This window comes from Mustela nivalis (assembly GCF_964662115.1).
Source record: "Mustela nivalis genome assembly, chromosome: 2".
In the NCBI taxonomy this organism is placed as follows: domain Eukaryota; kingdom Metazoa; phylum Chordata; class Mammalia; order Carnivora; family Mustelidae; genus Mustela; species Mustela nivalis.
In genome coordinates, this window is record NC_139021.1 from 48,761,421 (window position 1) to 48,781,077 (window position 19,657).

Consider the following 19,657-nt stretch of genomic DNA (forward strand, 5'->3'; position numbering starts at 1 on the left):
CCTCACAAGTCAGTTTGTATGTGGAGTTTCTGCCAACTTTAAGCAGAAAATTGTGCAAAGCACAGGACTGCGGGAGGGTGACAGCCAATCAGGATGTCATCAGAGTTATTTCATCAAGCGTGAGGAGCAGGTCAGCAGGACTGAGCTCCATGTTCCCAGGGAGGTGAACAAAACTGCTAACGGCACCCAACATACTGTTAGGTGGGAAGACACGTTAAAAACATTGACTCATAGAGTGAGAAAATTACCCTTCTCAGTGTTCTTCCAGTTTTCTGATTGCATTAAAGAGAAAGTTTCTGCTGGTGCTAATTCTGACATTTCTCTAGTACTGTCTTTTTTTGAAAAGGAGAGAGATAGAGATAGAGGTACAAAGACTGAGAGAGAGATTGATTGTGAGAAGAAGGAGTACAAGGTTTTCTGTCATAATGAAAGTACTAAGCTAAATTTAAAAAGAAATGTTTTGTCTTTTCATGCTATTTTTCTTAAAATACCTCCTCCTTACGGGAAGGGATACTTGGTTTTTCATTTTTTGGAATGAACTGAGGTTTAGTTTTAAAGATACATTTACTTTAAATAAAAAAAAAAAAGTCAACTTAATTTTTAAAAGTAAGTTAAAGGGCGCCTGGGTGGCTCAGTGGGTTAAGCCGCTGCCTTCGGCTCAGGTCATGATCTCAGGGTCCTGGGATCGAGTCCCGCATCGGGCTCTCTGCTCAGCACAGAGCCTGCTTCCTCCTCTCTCTCTCTCTGCCTGCCTCTCTGCCTACTTGTGATCTCTCTTTCTGTCAAATAAATAAATAAAATCTTAAAAAAAAATAAAAGTAAGTTAAAAATACTACCTGTGGTGTATAGATATGGCAAAAATCACAAGGGCACAACACAAATTAAAATTAATGAAGATCGTAAGCATTAATATGTGAAAATATCTAATAGCACGGAATCTTATAGATCCTGGTTGAATCTTGATTCTGCCTTTTATTATCAGTATGATCTAGAGGAAGTTACTTAGCCTTTCTAAAATCAGTTATTTCTAAAATATCTATCCTTTAAGTTATTTTAGGCAATAAAGGAAATTATGTTTACAAAAAGCTCAGTGTTCTTCCTGGATGGTAGTGAAAATGAAAGAAAAAAAAATTCTGTTTCCCCCCACCGCCTTTTATTTTTTTGACTTGGAGCGAGATAAAAATCTCCGTCACTCCTTCTGTGTGTGTATATGTATATGTGTACACATTATATCCTACTTTCTCAGCTTTTCTGTTTTTAAAAAATAAGCTATTTTTCCACATTTTTGAGACAACTAAGGCCCAGACTGATTTCACAACTTTTTTCATTTCATAGATTTAAATGGCAGGGGTAGATGTTCCTTCCAGTAGACCAGTAGACCACAGGCTAGCAAAGTTTGCTTTTAGAAGCTGTTACTGAACATTATTAAAATGTATTCCTAAAAATGTGGCCAGATAGGAAATATTACATATGCATAAGGTATCCAGAATTCTTATCCGGTTCCAGGTGATAAGCATTCTTATCAGGCTTCCAAAGGGCTGTACTTGCATTGCATCTCAGGTTGCCCTGGAGCTTGTGATTTTTCCATGTTCGGAATCATTCTAAAGACTGAAGGTTTGTAAGGGAAAGCCAGAAGTAGAATAAGGCTGATGGTGTGGCTTGGTTCACCTGTGAAAATTTTCATGTGTGGGGAAACAGCCAGCTAGAGTCCCGCACTGCTTGGGTGATAAAATTGCCCAGTGCTGTCAGGTGAACTAGAAGCTGCCCCTTTGCAGCTCGAATATTGCCTGGCTTAAAACCTCCATGTGTTGTCTGAAATGCATTATTTAAGCAATTAACGTCTAGAATGTGGGGTAGGAATTGTAAAAGGTCAGCACCATTTAAACGATTAATCATTTTTCCACTGTGATCTTGTCTGTTGAGCTATGAATAAAATTGGAAAAAAAAGTGCCATTTTTTCCTTTCTTTCAATTTCTGATTTAATGAAGTGCTTTCATACCTTTCCCATTTCTTCTCTCACAGATTATTAGAGTCAGTGTAGCTTGAGTAGGTATAACATTAGTTCCATCAGAACTATTGCTGTTAATGACTTTCTTAGCTTGCTCAAGTACAAGTTTCTTGCACTGGTATTTATCAGATGAATGTAGTCTTTTATCTATTCATTTATTTTTATTCTGAAGAGTTTTTAAAGTTATTATGCTCAATAACTTTAAAACTAGCTAGGAAAAAAAATCAGTAAAGTCCTATATATATAGCACACTTGGTACTGGATGAACTGTATTTGGAGCATCAAAAAAACCCTGAAACTTGAAAAAAAATTGCTAGTTGTTTGGCAGATGAAATGCTTAGGTCACTAAGTTCAACAACCTCTGGAGAAGGCAATGAGAGGTGAGTAGCTATAACTAACTAACCCTTCGCCAGAAACTAGATTAATCTATCCAGTAAATATAATGTTGTAAAATCAACTCCTGTAATTTGAATATACTTTAAGACTTTGGATTAATGAATTGACTGATGTATCTAAGAAATAGATTCTGATATTTTCATATAGAATATTAATTACGCTTAACATTTTAGTTTTAGAATAAAGAAACATATAGCTAAGGCTTCCAATGTGTTTATAGACTCAACATTAGGAAAATAAGAAGTATTACTAACATGAAGATCTGGGTAGAATAAAATGATTAAATTTTAAAAGGATTTAGTATTCATATAATGTTAGTGCCAGAAAATTCAAGGAAAATGTCACTATTGTGTCAGGAATCCAACATTCATTATTTAATAGGATGAATGGGATTAGTTCTATGTGTACTCTTCGAATATAAAGATACTTAGGCAAGGTTGAAGACACTAATTTTCACCCAGTTGAACAAGTGTGGTGAACACATTCCCCTGAAGTGTTTGTGCTTCTGTGTGTGGAGTCTTCACTGACACACAATTGTCTGTGAAAAGAGTGACAAGGCACCAGAGAATTGAACAGAATATGTGTCTAATACGCCATGGTGCACAAAGGCAGCATTAGAAACCAGGGAGGGAATATAGACAGAGTGTGGCTTAAATTTTATAACTCTAAATGATATTACCATGGTTACACTACCATTTTTTTATAATGCCCTTTTAACCAGTGCAATTTGTAGAATCTTTATGTCTCTCCCTAAACGGGAGGTAATTCCAGTTAAAATGATTTTTTAAAAGTCAAATGAAGCAAATCTATACCTACTAGGCAATCAGTGAATTTTCTTTCTCATGAGTAGCTTAGAGAAAAATGGAAACATTTTCAAACATCAGTAATAAGCTTTGCTAAGCATATTCCTAAGAAAAGTGTTAACATATTATCAAATTATTTTCTTATAGAAATAATTTTTTTTTGTTCTCTTATGCTTTACATTAATTGCTCCAATTATTTTCATTTCTTAAAAATACTGTGCAAATTTTAGCATTTCACAATTTCACATACTATTTTAATACTTTAATACATATTGTTTCCTCAAAGCTAGAAATTTAGAAAGCTCTGGTCAACTAGTGGTGGTGAACAGAATGTACCTCATACTTATATTCCTATTTACCCTTAATAGGCCCCTATTTAAAATAGCTAACCTATCTATTTTCTTCAGCAAATTCCAGACCTTTAATTGGCAAATTCAACTTTAAGTAACAATGAAGGGGTGCTTAACAACAAGCAACTGCATAACAGTGAATTAATACTTTAGTCATTGTATTAGTTTCATGGATTATGTGAAGATTAAAGAATATATTTTAGGATATAAATCTTTAACTAGAATGAATGCCTCATCTGTGAATGAGTCACCTTCCACCCCCAAAAGAGGCCATTTTCTTCCTTTCTTTTCCTTTCCTTTCTCTCTCTTTTCCTTCCTTCTTTCCTCCCCTCCTTTTCTCCTCTCTTCCGTCCTTCCTTCCTCTCTTTCTTTCTTTCTTTTAGCAAGGAAGGGGGAAGGGCAGAGGAAGAGGGAGAGAGAGAATCCCAAGTAGGTTCCACGGCCAGCACAGATCCCGACAGGGGCTCAGTGATCACAACCTCAAGATCATGACCTCAGCTGAAATCTAGAGATGGGCACTTAACAGACTGAGCCACCCGAGGCACACCTAAAAGAAGCATTTTCTTTCTTATTCACTGACTTTTACTAGTGCTTAGAATGGTGCCTGAACATAATAATCACTTATAATTATAATAAGTAATCATAAATAAGTATTTGCTGGCTGTCTGAATAAAAATGGCATGAATGGAAAAACACATATCTAGTTAAACTGTTTCTATTGCATAAAACTCTTAACATCACTAGGGCTCTATTTCCAATCATTTATGCCCTTTGGAATTCTGAAATCATTTATAGGAATAGAAATATTTGTTTGCCTTTCAGAATCTTAGACAGTTTATTGATTGAATGTCGTGTGGCTAGACAACATCAGAACTCTGGTGTGGGGATTTTATCCATCTGGCACAAAACTAGGCTGAACAAGCCATATATATAATGGGTTATTTAAAAAACCATATGTTATTGATATCAGTATGTAGCATCTTACTCGTCCGTAATGGAAAAATGGGAATTACCTTGTAGACAGCCCAAATATCTACTGTATAGAACTTCCTATAGGTGTGTATGTGTGTTTGGTCACTTGGATGAGAATCCCTGCCCATAGATTATCTAGTCTCTGTGTTCAGATCAGTGTGAGGAGACCAAGATCTTCACACCTCAACCCTCATTGGCAAGGGTTAGGAGATGGGAGTTGAGTGAGATCTATAGATTAAAACAAGAAGATCCAGAATTTGCCAAGTGTGATTATGTATGGCTAAGTAAATGATAGACAAATTCTCCTTCCTAAATGAGATCATTATCTTATTTTATATCTTGACTAGTTCCTTTCTTCTTAGTATCTCCATAGAAATGTAAATAATTTCTCCAAATTTGAAATCAGTTACTTTTCCCAGATTTCAAAATGGTTCTGTTAGACTACAAACTCCTATACTTCAGTTCAACAGAGATGATCTCAAAAGAGTATGCTGATGTATGCTAGTAAAATATGCTGGAATTTTAAGACAACAAAAGTTGAAAGGGATGTGTATAAACACTGTAATGAAATCATATAACTGTTTTACTTTCAGAGTTATTAAAATTTCCTACAACTGGCAGCACTTCCATTAAATTTTGTTACTCGAGGGAAGAGATTAAGTTTGCCATACACATATACTTATAGTAGGGATTTTTATAAACATGATCATATTTAATCCTTTCAGTAACCTGCAAAAACTTCCTTTAACAGATGTGGAAGTAAGCCTCAGAGAGTCAGTGATTTGCCCAAGGTCCTGTAGTTATTAAAAGGCTTGCCCATATGAATCTGAAACCCAAATAACCCTTCTGAATTGTTAAATTTGCATCTGGTTCTTTGTAAGGGTAAATGAAAACACTTTTCTCTGTTTAAAAAAAAGGCAAAGAGTCCAACTTCCCCTTGCCTTTTTTTCTTAGAGTGTCTTTTTGGAGGTCTAGTGGATCTGGGTGTTTCCCCTAACCTTTGACATAAAGATAAATCCCCTTAGGAGTAAATCCTGTTCTCCAATTTCACAGTGTAGCATAGCTTCAAGATCACAGGCCAGTTAACTTCTAGGTATATGATAATGTTGAATTTTATCTGAACCCTATAATCCTGAGAAACAGTGAAGGATAACAACCCCTCTTCCCTGTCCCCTCATTCCACCCTTTGTGTTTTGGTAAAAGGCTTACCACAAAGAACCATCCTTCCCCATTTGACTTCCATAAGACTTAGTGATGATGCCTGCTTGTTTACCTATGACCCAGTTAGACGCAGACCTCCAAATTCCCACTCTTGGTCTCATACATGATTAGCTGAACAGTTCTGCCTGTGATGGTCAATGAGAATAAAATGCCTGTTAATTAAACTTTGGTTAAGTTCCTCTTCTTCCAGGATGGAACTTGGGCCCACTATCGGCCTGAGCCAAAACACAACTATTCTGGAAGGGCGCTCTGGGAAAACAGGCTGGCCCCAGAACTCTACTAAAACAGTACCTGTTCTATTGTTCAATTTGCCACCCTTTCACCCCATTTCCCCACATTCAGTTAGCTCCAGCTTTGTTTACTCCTCTCCATAAAAGGAAAACCCTTTTAGTTTAGCTCTTGAGATGCTTACAGAGCTTATGGTCACAGCTCTATTGCAACAAGCCCACCCTCCCTTGCAATAATCCTCCCAAATAAAGCATCTGCTTACTAAATTTATATTTGTTTTGAATTTGACATGTGTAAAAGGATAGCTCTGGATTCAGCTCTGAGAACTCTTTAGAGCTGTACAGGAGATTGTCAAGAGGTTCAGCTTCTTGTCTCTTGGAGAGAGACATATTCTGCTTTGCTGCATAAAATGCAGGAGATCTTGTCCTAATGACCAAGATGGCCTTACCATTCTCCCTCACTTGACTAAACTTGAGGTGGGTTTTTTTTTTTCCTGTCTGAAGGACCCTGACTTCCATTTTCTTAGAGCATTTACTTTACAGACTTTGTATTTGCAAATTCTTTCTGCCCCTTTGAGATGTGAATCTCCTCCCAGCTTCTTGTCAGTTTCTCCCTTTAGTTATTTCTTCTCGAGGATCTGCACACCTTCTTTGAGAGGGTAGGAGCCCAATTTAGGTAAGTGACAATTAGCTAACATAGATGGCCTAAGCACTTTGATCAACCTCCTTGCTAATGTCTTCTAGCACTTTTCCACCAACTCAGTCCAGGCATAAAAACTGCTTTTTGGGGGCGCCTGGGTGGCTCAGTGGGTTAAGCCGCTGCCTTCGGCTCAGGTCGTGATCTCGGGGTCCTGGGATCGAGTTCCGTGTCGGGCTCTCTGCTCAGCAGGGAGCCTGCTTCTCTCTCTCTCTCTCTCTCTGCCTGCCTCTCTGTCAACTTGTGATCTCTCTCTGTCAAATAAATAAATAAATAAATAAATCTTAAAACAAAACAAAAAAACAAAACTGCTTTTTGTTTTAACAGAGTTGAGGTCAGTCTTTTTCTTCCATTACAATCATCTCGAATAAGGTCTTCCTTACGTGTTGAATTCTAGCCAGTGCATTTTTTTGCAGTTTTTCTTTGGCACCAACATTGTGGTCACTTTGGTGCTAGCTTTACATGCAAGTAAATCTGTGACTATTGATTCGAGAATTACATTTCCTGTTCTGTATTGGGAAGGAAAGGTCTTCCTGTTGGCAGGATTGTTTTATTTCTCCAACAACTTTCATCACTAGCCTTTAATACTTTTGGATTGCTCTATTTTCCTCTGGAACATTACAGCATTTCTAGAAAAGCAGTCCTTTGTTTTTGTAAATTTAAGACTTATGTTTGGACTGCCTCTCATTTCTAAGACTTCAGAAGTTTTGTATTATTCTTTTGCTTTTTTGTTTCCCTCTGAATAGATACTGTGGGATGGTGAAAATACTTTATTTTGTTTGGATCTATACTCTAGATTTATTATTCTACCTTTTAACATCACTACAGGCAGTTTGAAAATTACATGTCTTCCACACTACTTCTCACATCTCAGAAGCCCTTATCTGTAAAGCCCATTTAATAATGACCACGTAGCTGTCCTAGTTGGAGTTGGAACCATAGCATCTACATACCTACCTGGGGAAACTTTAGTTTTGAATTCTTTGAAGTTTATTTTCTTATAAACTTGTGACTTTCACCTTTCTGTGGGCTTAAAAATTGCAGATTGGGAGTGAGAGAGAGGCTTATTTCTTGGTTTGTTTTATAACTTGGTGTCCTAGCTTTGCTAACAAAATTTAGGTTACTTCAAATTTGCATTTTTATCACTCACGGGAGGTAATAATACAGAACCACCGAAAACCAACACAACAGAGTCAATACTGCTGTGTTGACTTTGATGTGTTGGTTTTAAGCCTCCTCCTGTTGTTCCTCCTCAGTGCCTTTAAGATGCACGGAATGCTGCCTGAATGACCTACTGACTAAGTTATAATGAAAACTGTTTGCTTCTCTGCTTTATATAATAACCCTCTAAATCACAAAGGGCATGCATACACAAGTAGTATTTAGAACACAATCTGATTAGAATACACAATAAAATGTGCTTAAAAACAGGAAGGGGTTCCTAGTTTGAGGGAATCTGAAGACATTTTCTTCTCTTTCTTTATTAACTATTCATTAACATTAACATGTGCTAAGCACCATACTAAGGAAAACTACAAAATAAAATAAGCCCCGAGAAATTTACAAATCAATAAGCTAGAAAGAAGAGAAATCACTAATTACAATATAGCAAGTTAAGTATGACGAGGTATGTATAGGGTGTGGTCAAGAACAAAGCAAACCCAAATGTGTTCGGGATACTTTGGGGGCTTTCTTCAGGGATGGGTGTGCATGACATGAGAGATAAGGGTCTTGAAGACACAGGACGTATTGATCAGCCAGACAAAAAAGGAGGAAGGCTATTCAAGTTAGAAGGGACAGCATATGCATATAGCATGACATAGCATGTCAAGGACCATGGAGTAATCCTGCACGGCTCTATCTACCCACCTCACCCACCCCCCTTTTTCCCACCATATGCTGGATACTGTGCTATGTGTGAGGGATCCAAAACCCAAAATCATCCACCCTGCAAGAGCCTTTTAGTCCAGCTGGAGAAAGGGACATTTTTAAAAAAATAAGAGCAACAATGAAGTCAGTGTTCTCATAGCAGTCTGTCTGAGCTATGGAGGGCACACTTAACTCCACCTGATATTATCAGGAAGGTTTCTAGAGGGTGTCATATTAGAGCCTATTAATGAAATAAAAGTGGATGTTCATCAGTATGAGGGATAGAATGACATTCCAGGACACTTAATTCCTTCCCTCTCCCTGCAGACAACCTCTGTTCATTTAAATGCAATTGTGAGGTACTGTACTCTTTTGTACAAAGCATTTTTCACTCAACATAACTTTTTTAGAGATTTTTCTGCATTATTGCATGTTTCAGTAGCTTGTTCCCTTTTCTTGCTGAATAGTGCTGGATGTAGGAATATATAATCACACTTCATATATCCATTCTTTGATTGATGGATTGATTTTAGTTTTTGGATATTCTGAGTAAAGCTGCTAAAACATTCTTACACAGGTTCTGTCTAGACATATATTTTCATTTCTTTTGAATGCTTAGGAGTTGAATTGCTGGCTCATTATGTCTAGTTTTATAAGAAATTGCCAGATATTTCTAAATGGTTATTACACTGTATCTTCCTACCAACCATGTTGGAGAGTTTGAGTGCTCCACATCTTTGCCAACATTTGGCTCCATCAGTACGCTTGGCTATTCTGGGGCAAGTGCAGTGTTACTTTTTTGTCTTCCTGAAGACTGATGATTTTGAGTGAGTTTTCATGTGCTTACTTCTTCTTTGGTGAAGTATCTATTTGCCCCTCCTTCAAGTACCATGTGCTTTATTTACCTCATGGCTTCTCAACCCTGCTTACCTATTAAAACATCTTAGGACTTCTGCTTTGGCCCCACCCTTACTCTGATTTAACTGTTACAGATTGGAGCCCCTGTCATTGGTATTGATGAAAACAAAACAAAACAAAACAAAACAAAACAAAACAAAACACTCTCGGGATTCTATGTGCTCCCAGGTTTGAAAACCTTACTGCTGTGGTCCAGTGGTTCTCAACTTCCGTAGGTATCAGAATCACCTGTAGGGCTTGCTAAAAAACACAGATTGCTGAGATCCACCTTCAGAGTTTCTGATTTGGTGAGTCTGGGTTGGAGCCTGAGAATTTGTCTTTCCAACAAGTTTCCAAATGATGTGATGCTGCTGGTCCTGGGACCACCGATTGAGAATCACTGCTTTAGCCAAACGAACCAACCAGCTTCTCAATAGACACCAAATTTTTTCAAGCTCTCCTTGGATATTCTCTTCTTTCTGTTGAGGTCCCATCTAACTCTTTGTGTTCCTGGCATATGCTTTTTAATTCTCCAAAAACCCATCTGAGTGTCCCAACCTTCATGAAGTCTGCTCAGATTCATTTGCTCTATCATTTCTCTGCCACACTCTATTGCCAAGTCCTGTGGTAATGGTACTTATCACACTGTTTGGTTAATATCTGTTTATTTGTTCTCGCTGCAGCTCTTTCCGCTTCCACACAGTGAGAGTGCTATAAAAGCAGAACCCTCTATGACTTGTTCTTGGAATCTTTAGCAACTAACTGTATCTGGCACATTACTTAGTTTCCACTATTTTATTTAAAAATTCTTTTGATTGTTGTTTTAATAACTGAGTGGCTGGATGACTAATAGAAAATGTAATATAGAAGTCTTCTCACATACTCCAATTCTTTAAAACTACAATTGACCACCTGTTATTAAGTTGGCAGCTGGATCATAGGAGCCAGAGAGCAAATCTACAACTAAAAATAAAAGCCACATATCATCATAGTCTACAGTTAGCATTATCGTTGGTTTTTTTTTTTTTTATTTTGAATAAAAGAGAAAGCATAAAAGGGGACTTGAAAGGAATTCCTTTGAATTGAATAAGCCAGCAAATATAAAATCAAAGAAAACTTTAACAAGATGAAAGCAAAGTATGATTTTTCTGAGAGTATTACATTTGTTTCCTGAAGGCTTTCTTATCAAATAAGAAGTGCTTTTTAAAAAATCAAATCTCCAGAGAGTTCAAAAAAATAAAGTTCCATATGTTGCTAGGAATGCTGCAAGGTTTTATTGAAAGATTCACTTGCAAACTAAGATGGTAATGATAATGGCAAGAATAACAATTTCCTTGCCCCCATTGTGCGGGAGACTTTAAGCACTGTTCATGAGTACTCATTTAACCTTTATAAGAGCCCTAGAAGGTAGGTATAATTATTCCAGTTTCACAGATGACAAAACAGAGGCTGAAGGAAGTTAAGTAATTTGTTCAAGGCCAGTATTCAAACCCATTTTTGGTTGCCAGTTGAATTAGGGGATGCCCGATGAATTTAATTAACAGAAGGCTTTTGTTTTGCTTTGTTTTGTTACAAGTATGCCACCTGTAATATTTGGGACAGGGTTATATTAGAAAATTATGCATTTTTTATTTGAAATTCAAATTTAAATGGGTGTCCTGTATTTTTATTTGCTAAATCTGAAAACCCTACTTTTATCTCACTCCAAAAAAATTGGCTGGTATCAGATGACCAGGTCGCATTGCCTCCTAAATTCTTCTATAAAGGCAATCCCTAATTCACTGACATGGGCCGAACTTCAAACAGTAAGCACGGCATCTAGAACTTTCTGATAAGGACCTTCCCGTTCTTCCATCCAGAGGCATCACAAGCGCCGAGGTTCTGAGGCAGAAGCTGAAGGCTGTGGGCCTGGAGGCCAGGGTGGCGGCTGCAGAGCGAGTAGGCCAGAATTTGGAGCAGGATCCGAGGCTGCCTAATGGGGGGCTTTGGCGATCACCGTGAGACACGTGTTTCTACTCTGAGTGAGGTGGGCGGCTCCTGAGGAGTTCCAAACAGAGTGACACGACCTGGCTTCAGTTTTAACGGGAGAAAACTGGCTGCTGGTTGGAAAACCCTGTGCAGAAACAGGGATGCATTGCAATTATTCAGAGGGCAACACAATTGGCTGCTTTTCTCCATGATGGACTTCCTGTTGGCGGGTTCAGGCTTCCAGCGGCGTTATGCTGGGCTCTGGGTGTCAACTTCCGACTGGGGGCTGAGGAGAGGGGCATCACTGTCCCAGCTTTAAGGGGGAACCTGGTGGTGTTTCATACGGGGACCTGAAGGGACGCTGCTCCAGGGGCATCTTGCGGGCGTTGCGTCTCTGGGTGCAGGTAAGACAGCGCTGTGGGCAGAGAGCAATGTTCTCTCGCAAGGCGGGGCAACAAAGGCTACCCGGGGTCGGGGTGGCTGGTGGGATGGAAAGGCAGCAGGAGCACGTGATCGGACATGTTCTGGAGCCTAAATGAGACACTTCCTGGGAGAGACTTGGGGGTGGGGCTGGTGAGGTACTGCAACTGTGCAGGGGTCCGAATGAGGCTGGAAGACTTCTGGGATTAGTCTACCTGTGACCTAATTTATAGCACACCTGGGTGGGCCTGGAAACATTAGGGTTAGGAAAATTAAATAAAAGAAGTTAAAAGGGACAAGAAACCACAAAAAGAGATACAAAAGGATATGGTGCCTTACAAAAAAACCCAATAAACGATTTAGCAAAATTTTAACTCCCTTGTGCCAGGCATGCACTCTTTGGACATTATCTCATTTATTGTTCACAACAGTCCTCACCCAGGCATAGATTATTATCAAGTCCCTTTTACAGATGAAAAAAGTTAAGGCCAGTGAGGACACAAGTAAGCAACTTGTACAAAGTCATGGAGATTTGAACTATTTCTGTCAAACTGTAGGCAGAGTTTTTTTTTTCTTTTTTTTAAAAGTAATCTCTATGCCTAACGTGGGACTCCCACTCACAACTCCGAGATCAAGAGTCAATGTTCTAGAGTCAGCCAGGCACCTAGAGTTTGTGTTTTGAAAAACAGCTAAGCCAGTAAGCCTCCTAGGGAGAAAATGAGCTAGGCATATCTCAATGAGTTAGGCATAGTTCCGTAGCTAAAATAAATATGACTGAACTCAAGAGAGATGCCAAGAAGGGCAAGTCTGAAAATCACCATGAGGAACACTTACTACAGAGAGACCAGAGCTCCTGAGGAGGCAGGTTTCCAGAGTGGAGAGCTGGACTAGAGACGTCCACCTGTCACACACTTTGCCTCCATCAGGTGCTCAGCCATCTCCGATTTCTGTTGAGAAGAGCTGGCCAGTGAGCCTCAGGGAACTTGGCCATTCATACCTCAGCAGCAGCCCACTCAGGCCAGGCCACCTGCCGCACACAGGCACCATGACTGCTCACCATATCTCTGGAATCCTCAAGTTATGGATTCTAGATGAAGGTCTCTGAATGCGGCATGGAAATACAGGCCCAAATCAAACAAAATCAAAAAGTGGTTAAGTAACCACTTTCTTGCTTCCTTGGGATGCATACTTCTGACTAATTCAGCTGACACTGCCTTTGGGAGTGTGTGTCCCAAGTTCTTGTTCATTCCCCAAATGATGAAAATGAAGAGATGGATGCATGGTTGATAAAGGGGAGCATCCAGGTAAAGAATTTTGTGAGGAAAAAACCAAAAAGTTTCAAAAAGAAGGTGACATTTCAGTCCTGGTCATAAAGACCCAAATTAGCAATCAGAATACTTTAGTGTTTCCGATCTTCAGTGGCATAGCAGAATGCTTGCTTAGGGGCCTCGTCAACTACCGTGTTCAATTCATGGTCCAGACCTTTCCCAATGTGCACAGAAATTCATTATCTTATAAGCCCAGGTGACTTGCTTAGTTGAATGTTTTGTTAAATGCTGGAAGTTATATTACAACGTATTACTCAGCTTGCATGCCTAAGTATTACACAATCTAGCTAGGTAATTCTACTGTGGATGCCTACTAGATTTACCTGATCTGATTGTATGTAGTCAGCAAAAGCAAAAGTAATTACAAGCAGAATTTGAAAGAGCTCAAATTCTTTATAATTCATTTAAATATTTGGTTTGTCTATAGTTTCCTTTGTGAATTGATGGTATAGCTCTGCCGTTTCAAATCTCAGCCTGATAAAAGTACAGATTTCTGGGCTCTTTCCCTGATCATCTACATCAGCATTTTCAACAGGCACCTTAGGTATTTGGATGTAAGTCAACCAAGAACTTTGCTTTGGGAAACAATGAATAGCCTCTCTAGGGTCCTTTAACATATCTGACAGCTTTCTAATGTCCTAGAGTATACACAGAAGCCTTTTCTCCTACACCTGGTAGAGTTCATTTGCCCTTTTGATTTAGCAGTGTACTAACCACTTACTTTTCTGTAATATTTTCCATTATGCCATAGACTGGTTTTATTTTGGATCATGTTACTTTATATAAAAGGTGCTAACAACTTTGGTGGATATGAAAAAAATAAAAGAGCCTGAAATGTATAAATGTCTTGTGAAGTTTCCAGTCATTATATAAGAAAAGATTTGTCTATCATCTCTCTCTCCATCCATCCGTCTGTCCACCCACCCATCTACCTACCTACCACATGAAGTGTTTAATGTATTTTGGACATTAAATATATTTTCTATAAAATGATCTGGGAACAACAAAAGCTGATTTGAATATTCTTTTCTCAACCTTAGCACATACTGTCACTTTAATTTGCCATCCTTTAAGATAAAGTTCCAATCTTACTTCTGCCAGGAGCCTTTCTGGACCATCCTAGCTGTGTGTGATTCCCTGTTTGTAAACTATATCTTCATATGGTTCTTATCATAACATACTGCCTTTTTTTTTTTTTTTTTTTTTTTTTTGTAATCCGTAGTCTTTATCCTCAATCAGTTGATATCCTTCTTGGGGGAAAACATGGGATTTTCCTTCTTTATTTCCATAGCAAAAACCTCAGTGCCATTCTTTAGTGTTCAATCAATAAATATTTGGTAATGGGTTTATTCAGAAGCAAGAGTAGGGTAGTGGTATGCTAGTGTATGTATAGAGCATTAATACAGAGTTCCGTTTTAAATACATTCAAGTCTTATTCCTCATGCATTAATGAAATATGTAGGCATAGATGATTGTAGAATCACAGATTTTTAGCTTTGGCTGGCTGCTTATAAATTATCAAGTATACGTCTATTATTTTTTACATGAGGAAATTAATATTCTATAGGGCACTAAGCTACCTGAAAAAAGGAATCATTTACTTCAACATTTCATTTCATACAGAAAACAATAGTTTTAGTTATCTTTGCATTTTTGGTAACACCTGGTTCACACAGAATAGGCACCCAAATGTCAGCTGAATGGATTGTTTCATGGAAATCAATTTCACTAACTGGATATTTAGAACTAGAAAACGAATGGACAGGTTGTGCCTTCAGCTTCTCCCATTCTCCACAGGGATACCACCACCTACAATTGACCCATTAGCTCATTTGGCAGGATCTCCCTTGCTTCAGATACAATTCTTGTTTCCTGTTCATTCCAGATTTTCTTTGAGCACCTGCCTGAGCATGTGTTCTAGCTCTTCTTTCTGACTCCTACTGCATGTGTTAAAAACTTAATTATATTATATTCTTGCTGAATCTGTAACATATCTGCCTTTTTAATTACTTCTCTTTTCAGGAACCACAGATGATCTGGTTCAAGTGGTCTGGATGTTGGGGCCGATTCCACGTTAAAACCTGTTAAACCCCTAGGGCCTGCCTGGGCCTGCTTAGGCAGAGTGATTCCATGTTGCCTAGATAGCCATTTCATTGCCTAAATACCCATTTTGTTGTTACCATGTTGCCTAGGTAGCCATTTTGTTGTTTAATAAATGCCTCAGCAGTTACTGATATTGGTTCCGGGTAACCGTTGCTAAAACACACACCTAAAATAAGGCCAGATAGGTAAAAGACATCCAATCAGCCAAAGCCACATACATAGAAGTCTGTGGTTGTGCCCTATAAAACTAGCCTGTAAGACCAAAGGTGGGTCCCTCTCTTCGGAGGTGGCCCTGGCCGGTCAGTCTGACTTCTAATGCGTGGCATAGAATAAGGCTTTGCATCACTTTCACTTTGTCTCAGTCTCATTCCTTTGATAACAGACCCAACACTGGAAAAGAGGAAACAGTGGACACCAGACAGAAGAATTTTCTCTTGGCCAGTCACTAGGAGGGACTGTTCAGTCTCCATTTTGATTGCTCATCCTCATTCATTGTTTTCCAAGTCTTTAAAAATAAAGTGAGATATTAGAGATAGGATTTAATTCTAAGCCCTCAGTTACAGTACAAGGGTTAAGGGAGAAAACCCAAGCATCTCCAGGCCACAATAGTGCTAATCAGTTACTTTCTGTGTGTTCAGAGTGTAAACCAAACACCGTGGTTTGGATTTATTCCCTTGGCATGACCAACACTTGCTCCTTCAGATGTAGTGTTCCTGGAACACAGACTCACTCGGAGTAAAGATCAAACCGAATGGATTTTAAAAACTTCTGATCTAACCTTACTACTTTTACAGATAAGAAAGCTGAGACTCAGAGAAGTTATTGGTTTTAAGGTGATTCAATTGGATTGGATGGTGACAGATCTGGGACTAACACTGACCATGCTGTCTCTTTCATGACAGCTGACTTTTGGTAACTGTCTTATTTTACTTTTTTTTTACTTTTATCTGATATTTGGAGTGATTTTATGCCCATGTACATGACCAATCTTGCTGCTGAGCCTCAAAGTTCCTTGAAATCTTCATATGCAGTGACTTCTGCTCTGATCCCACTTCCATCAACTCCTCCTATAGGTCTCCTTATCACTTAACTGTCACGTGTCTAAAATATCTCAAATCTCTAAGTACAGCCTTCACTTTTCTCATATGCACTTCATTTCCCCTTCCTTTAAAGGCATAGGACTTTCCCTTTCTGTCTCTATTTTCTCCTTGGCAGTCCCCTCCTGTGTTCCCATCTTCCCTGCTCAGGTTCAACTCCATGATTCATCTAGTTAGCCAGTCTTTACTAATGTCCTCAATATTCTTTATTTGTTGTTTTTCTTTGCACTTTTCTGACAAAAATCCAGCTGAATGTATTGGCTTTCTCCGTGCTTCTACCAGGGCTGATACAAGCCAATGGAGAAAGCTGCACAGCTGGGCTGATTGATGCCTCTACAACAGTGTGATTCTCAAAGTACAGTCCCCAGACAGGCAGTCCCAGATTTACTCAGCATACTGAATCAGAAACTCTAGGAATGAAATACAACAGTCTGGATTTTAACAAGTTCTCCAGGTAATCTTGATATTCACTAAAGTTAAAAAAAAAAAATACTACTGCATTAAACCTTTGTCTTTAACCTCAATTGGCTATTAACACTAGCTGTCAATCTTTATTTGTTTTCTAAATTAGTGCCCCTCTATGTTTTACATACTAGCTTCTTTAAATCTCCATTCTCCTCCAGTCTGTGGTCCTGTCTCTCTTCTCTCTCTCCAGAGATCATCACCCTCTGACTTATACAGTTTGTGCTTGAACTCCCTTAAACCCCTGCCACCAAATCCTCAAGACTTACTGCAGCTAGTTGCAGTGGAAAAATGTTCCTCTTCATGTTGAGGGCGAGCCCCATATAACTGTGTTCTAGATTCCTTTCCCTGCAGCATCAGGAACTTTCTCCCTTTCTCTTCATGAAGTTCTCTGTCTCCACTGGCATCGTCAACACCGAACCTCATTATAATTTACATTCATACACTTGGGGATTTTTATTTTAAGTGTCATAGAAAGTGCTGTAGGATTTTAAGCAAGGGAATAACATTATCTGATGTATAGTTTATGAAGAATTTTATCTTTCTTGTGTGGAGAATGGATTGCATGGGCTGAACCAAGAAAATCAGTTTGTTGTAGTGGAGATGTAATTAGCTTTGGGTTATGATTTGGAAGTGGATTTAATGGGGATGGGTGGAGAGAATCAAAGGTAATCCTAGTCTCCTTGGTTTTATCAACTATGTTGATAATGAAGTTGTTTATCAGAATGAAGAAGACTGGGAAGGGATAAGATGACTGGAGGAAAACCAAGAATGTTTTGGTCATGTTGAGTTTCAGTGGTTTATTGGAGGAGATCTATGAAGAGATAGGCACCTAAATGCCTGAGTCTAGAATTCCAGGAAGAGATGAGGAATACAAATTTAGATTTAGGAATCCTTCATCTATAGGTGACATTTAAAACTCTGTTATTTAATGAAGTCATCTTGGAAAAGTGTAGAAAGAGAAAGTAGGATATGGCAAAGCCCTGGGCTACTTTAATATTTAAAATGGGAGCATGGAGTGAAAGTTTCTAACACAGGAAGATGACAATGAGCACTTGGTATCATAGGAGAATTTCTCAGAATTCCCCTAACCGGTTCTTAACCAAATTTTGCTGAGAAGTAAATGAAAATAAGAAGAGAGAGGTAACCATTGGAAATGGCAACACAAAGGGCTGCATAGACCTTGGCAAAAACACTCACAATAGAATGGTAAAAATAGAAGTCTGATTACAATGGGATGAGGAAATTAAGTTATTGAATGAAAGTTTGGCCTAAGGAAAATCTGAAAGGTCTGTTAATCTTTCATTCTACCCTGCTTAATAGATTTCTTGAAATCAAAACCATTCCAAAAAGTGACTTAAGTCCTTCAAGCTGATGCCAACTTCTGGAGAAATAAGGGTGGTTATTAAAAAAAAAAAAAAGACTCTAAAGACTATTTTAAAAGTTTAAATGAAGGCCCTGTGCAATTTAAACAGAACCAGAATGCCAAAAATCAATATATAGCTTCCAAAATGAAACTATTGATAGTTTCAAAACAACAACTGCCATGGCAAAATTTGTTAAGTAATAATAGGAACTGTAACAAATTGGAATCTGAAATTACCTGGGATAAGTGAAGTTTAATATGATTAGTCCACAGATATTTGAGAGCTGGCAACACACACACATACACACGCACACTCAAACTTGTCCTCTCATCATTTTTAGTAGTCAGTCCCTTTAAGATAATATGTTTAATTTCATGGATGATAAAATATGAGAAATTGCATCCTCATCAGTGTATATTTATGAAGTCCCTGGTGTATGTATATAGGAAAGCACATTGGAAATGAGCACTATGATTATAACAACATTGGGAAAATAAAACATATAAGGAATCTAGTCATGGCTAAAACCCCAGCTCATAAAAACTGGCTAAAACATGCACCAAAGATGGTGAACTGGCCATGTATCAAGGGTCATCTTAGTCTTCAGACTACAGAAATAACTGTTGGCCATACAACTAGTAAAGATAATTATCATCACTGAAGGACACTAATAAGAGAGGGAGCCATGCATTTTCCATTAGAAGGTCGTTTGTAGCCAGAATATTATATCCGCGTACAGTTCACATATAATTGCTCAAATGCAAGATTCCTTTCATGGTGGAGCAATTGGGAAAGAGAATCTTTCATTTCACTTTAACTATAGCTAATGTCATATATAATATTTCAATTGTCCATTCATTTACTCTGTCATACTTTAAGTTTGCAGGAGTGTATTGAGCACTTATTATGTGCAAAGCACTGTACTGATGTTGCTTTGCATATATGCAGATAAGAATGAAATAAACCCCAAATATTAAATCTTTATTTTAGAATGGATGAGTTGCTGACATGCTGGTGCTGTTACCAAAGGGTGTGAACACCAAATGTTTAGTTCCTACCAGCTCATGACCCCCATCTTCATCGAAGTCCTCCTCTATCCCATCAGTCATCTCTTCTCCATCCGCATCTGGCCCTCCTTCAGCAGGCTCCTCTGTAGAGTGATCTGCATTCTCTGACACACATTCATCTTGGATCAGCTCTATACTCTCTTCCAATTGCTTCTTCTGAGCTTCTGGGGGGGAGAAAGCAAATGACTACTACCTTGGGTTGCTCACGAGCCATTTGGATAAACCATGAAAAACAGTCTATGAAAGGGCACATCTGTGTGAGGAAGATAAGGTATTATTATGTTCCACTTGAATTTATTCAGTCATGTAAATTATATACCTATACCTGTGTGTATTTTCATTTAAGTAGATTTATTTTTTAAATGGAATTATCAAAAATTAGGAAGTCCAGATGGTACTAGTATA

General features: G+C 38.4%; 1 protein-coding gene across 13 annotated transcripts in view; it reads right to left on the bottom strand.

Annotated features, from left to right (window-relative positions):
- RALYL (RALY RNA binding protein like) overlaps positions 1–19,657 on the bottom strand; it is a 687,764-nt gene that overhangs the window by 14,629 nt on the left and 653,478 nt on the right. For 11 of the 13 annotated variants that reach the window (XM_082722639.1, XM_082722643.1, XM_082722642.1 and 8 more), the window contains one exon: positions 19,244–19,416. The exons of the other annotated variants lie outside the window; for them this stretch is intronic. In XM_082722639.1, the coding sequence (XP_082578765.1) occupies positions 19,244–19,416 (173 nt within the window). The remainder of the gene's footprint in view (positions 1–19,243; positions 19,417–19,657) is intronic. 13 annotated transcript variants of the gene reach the window in all.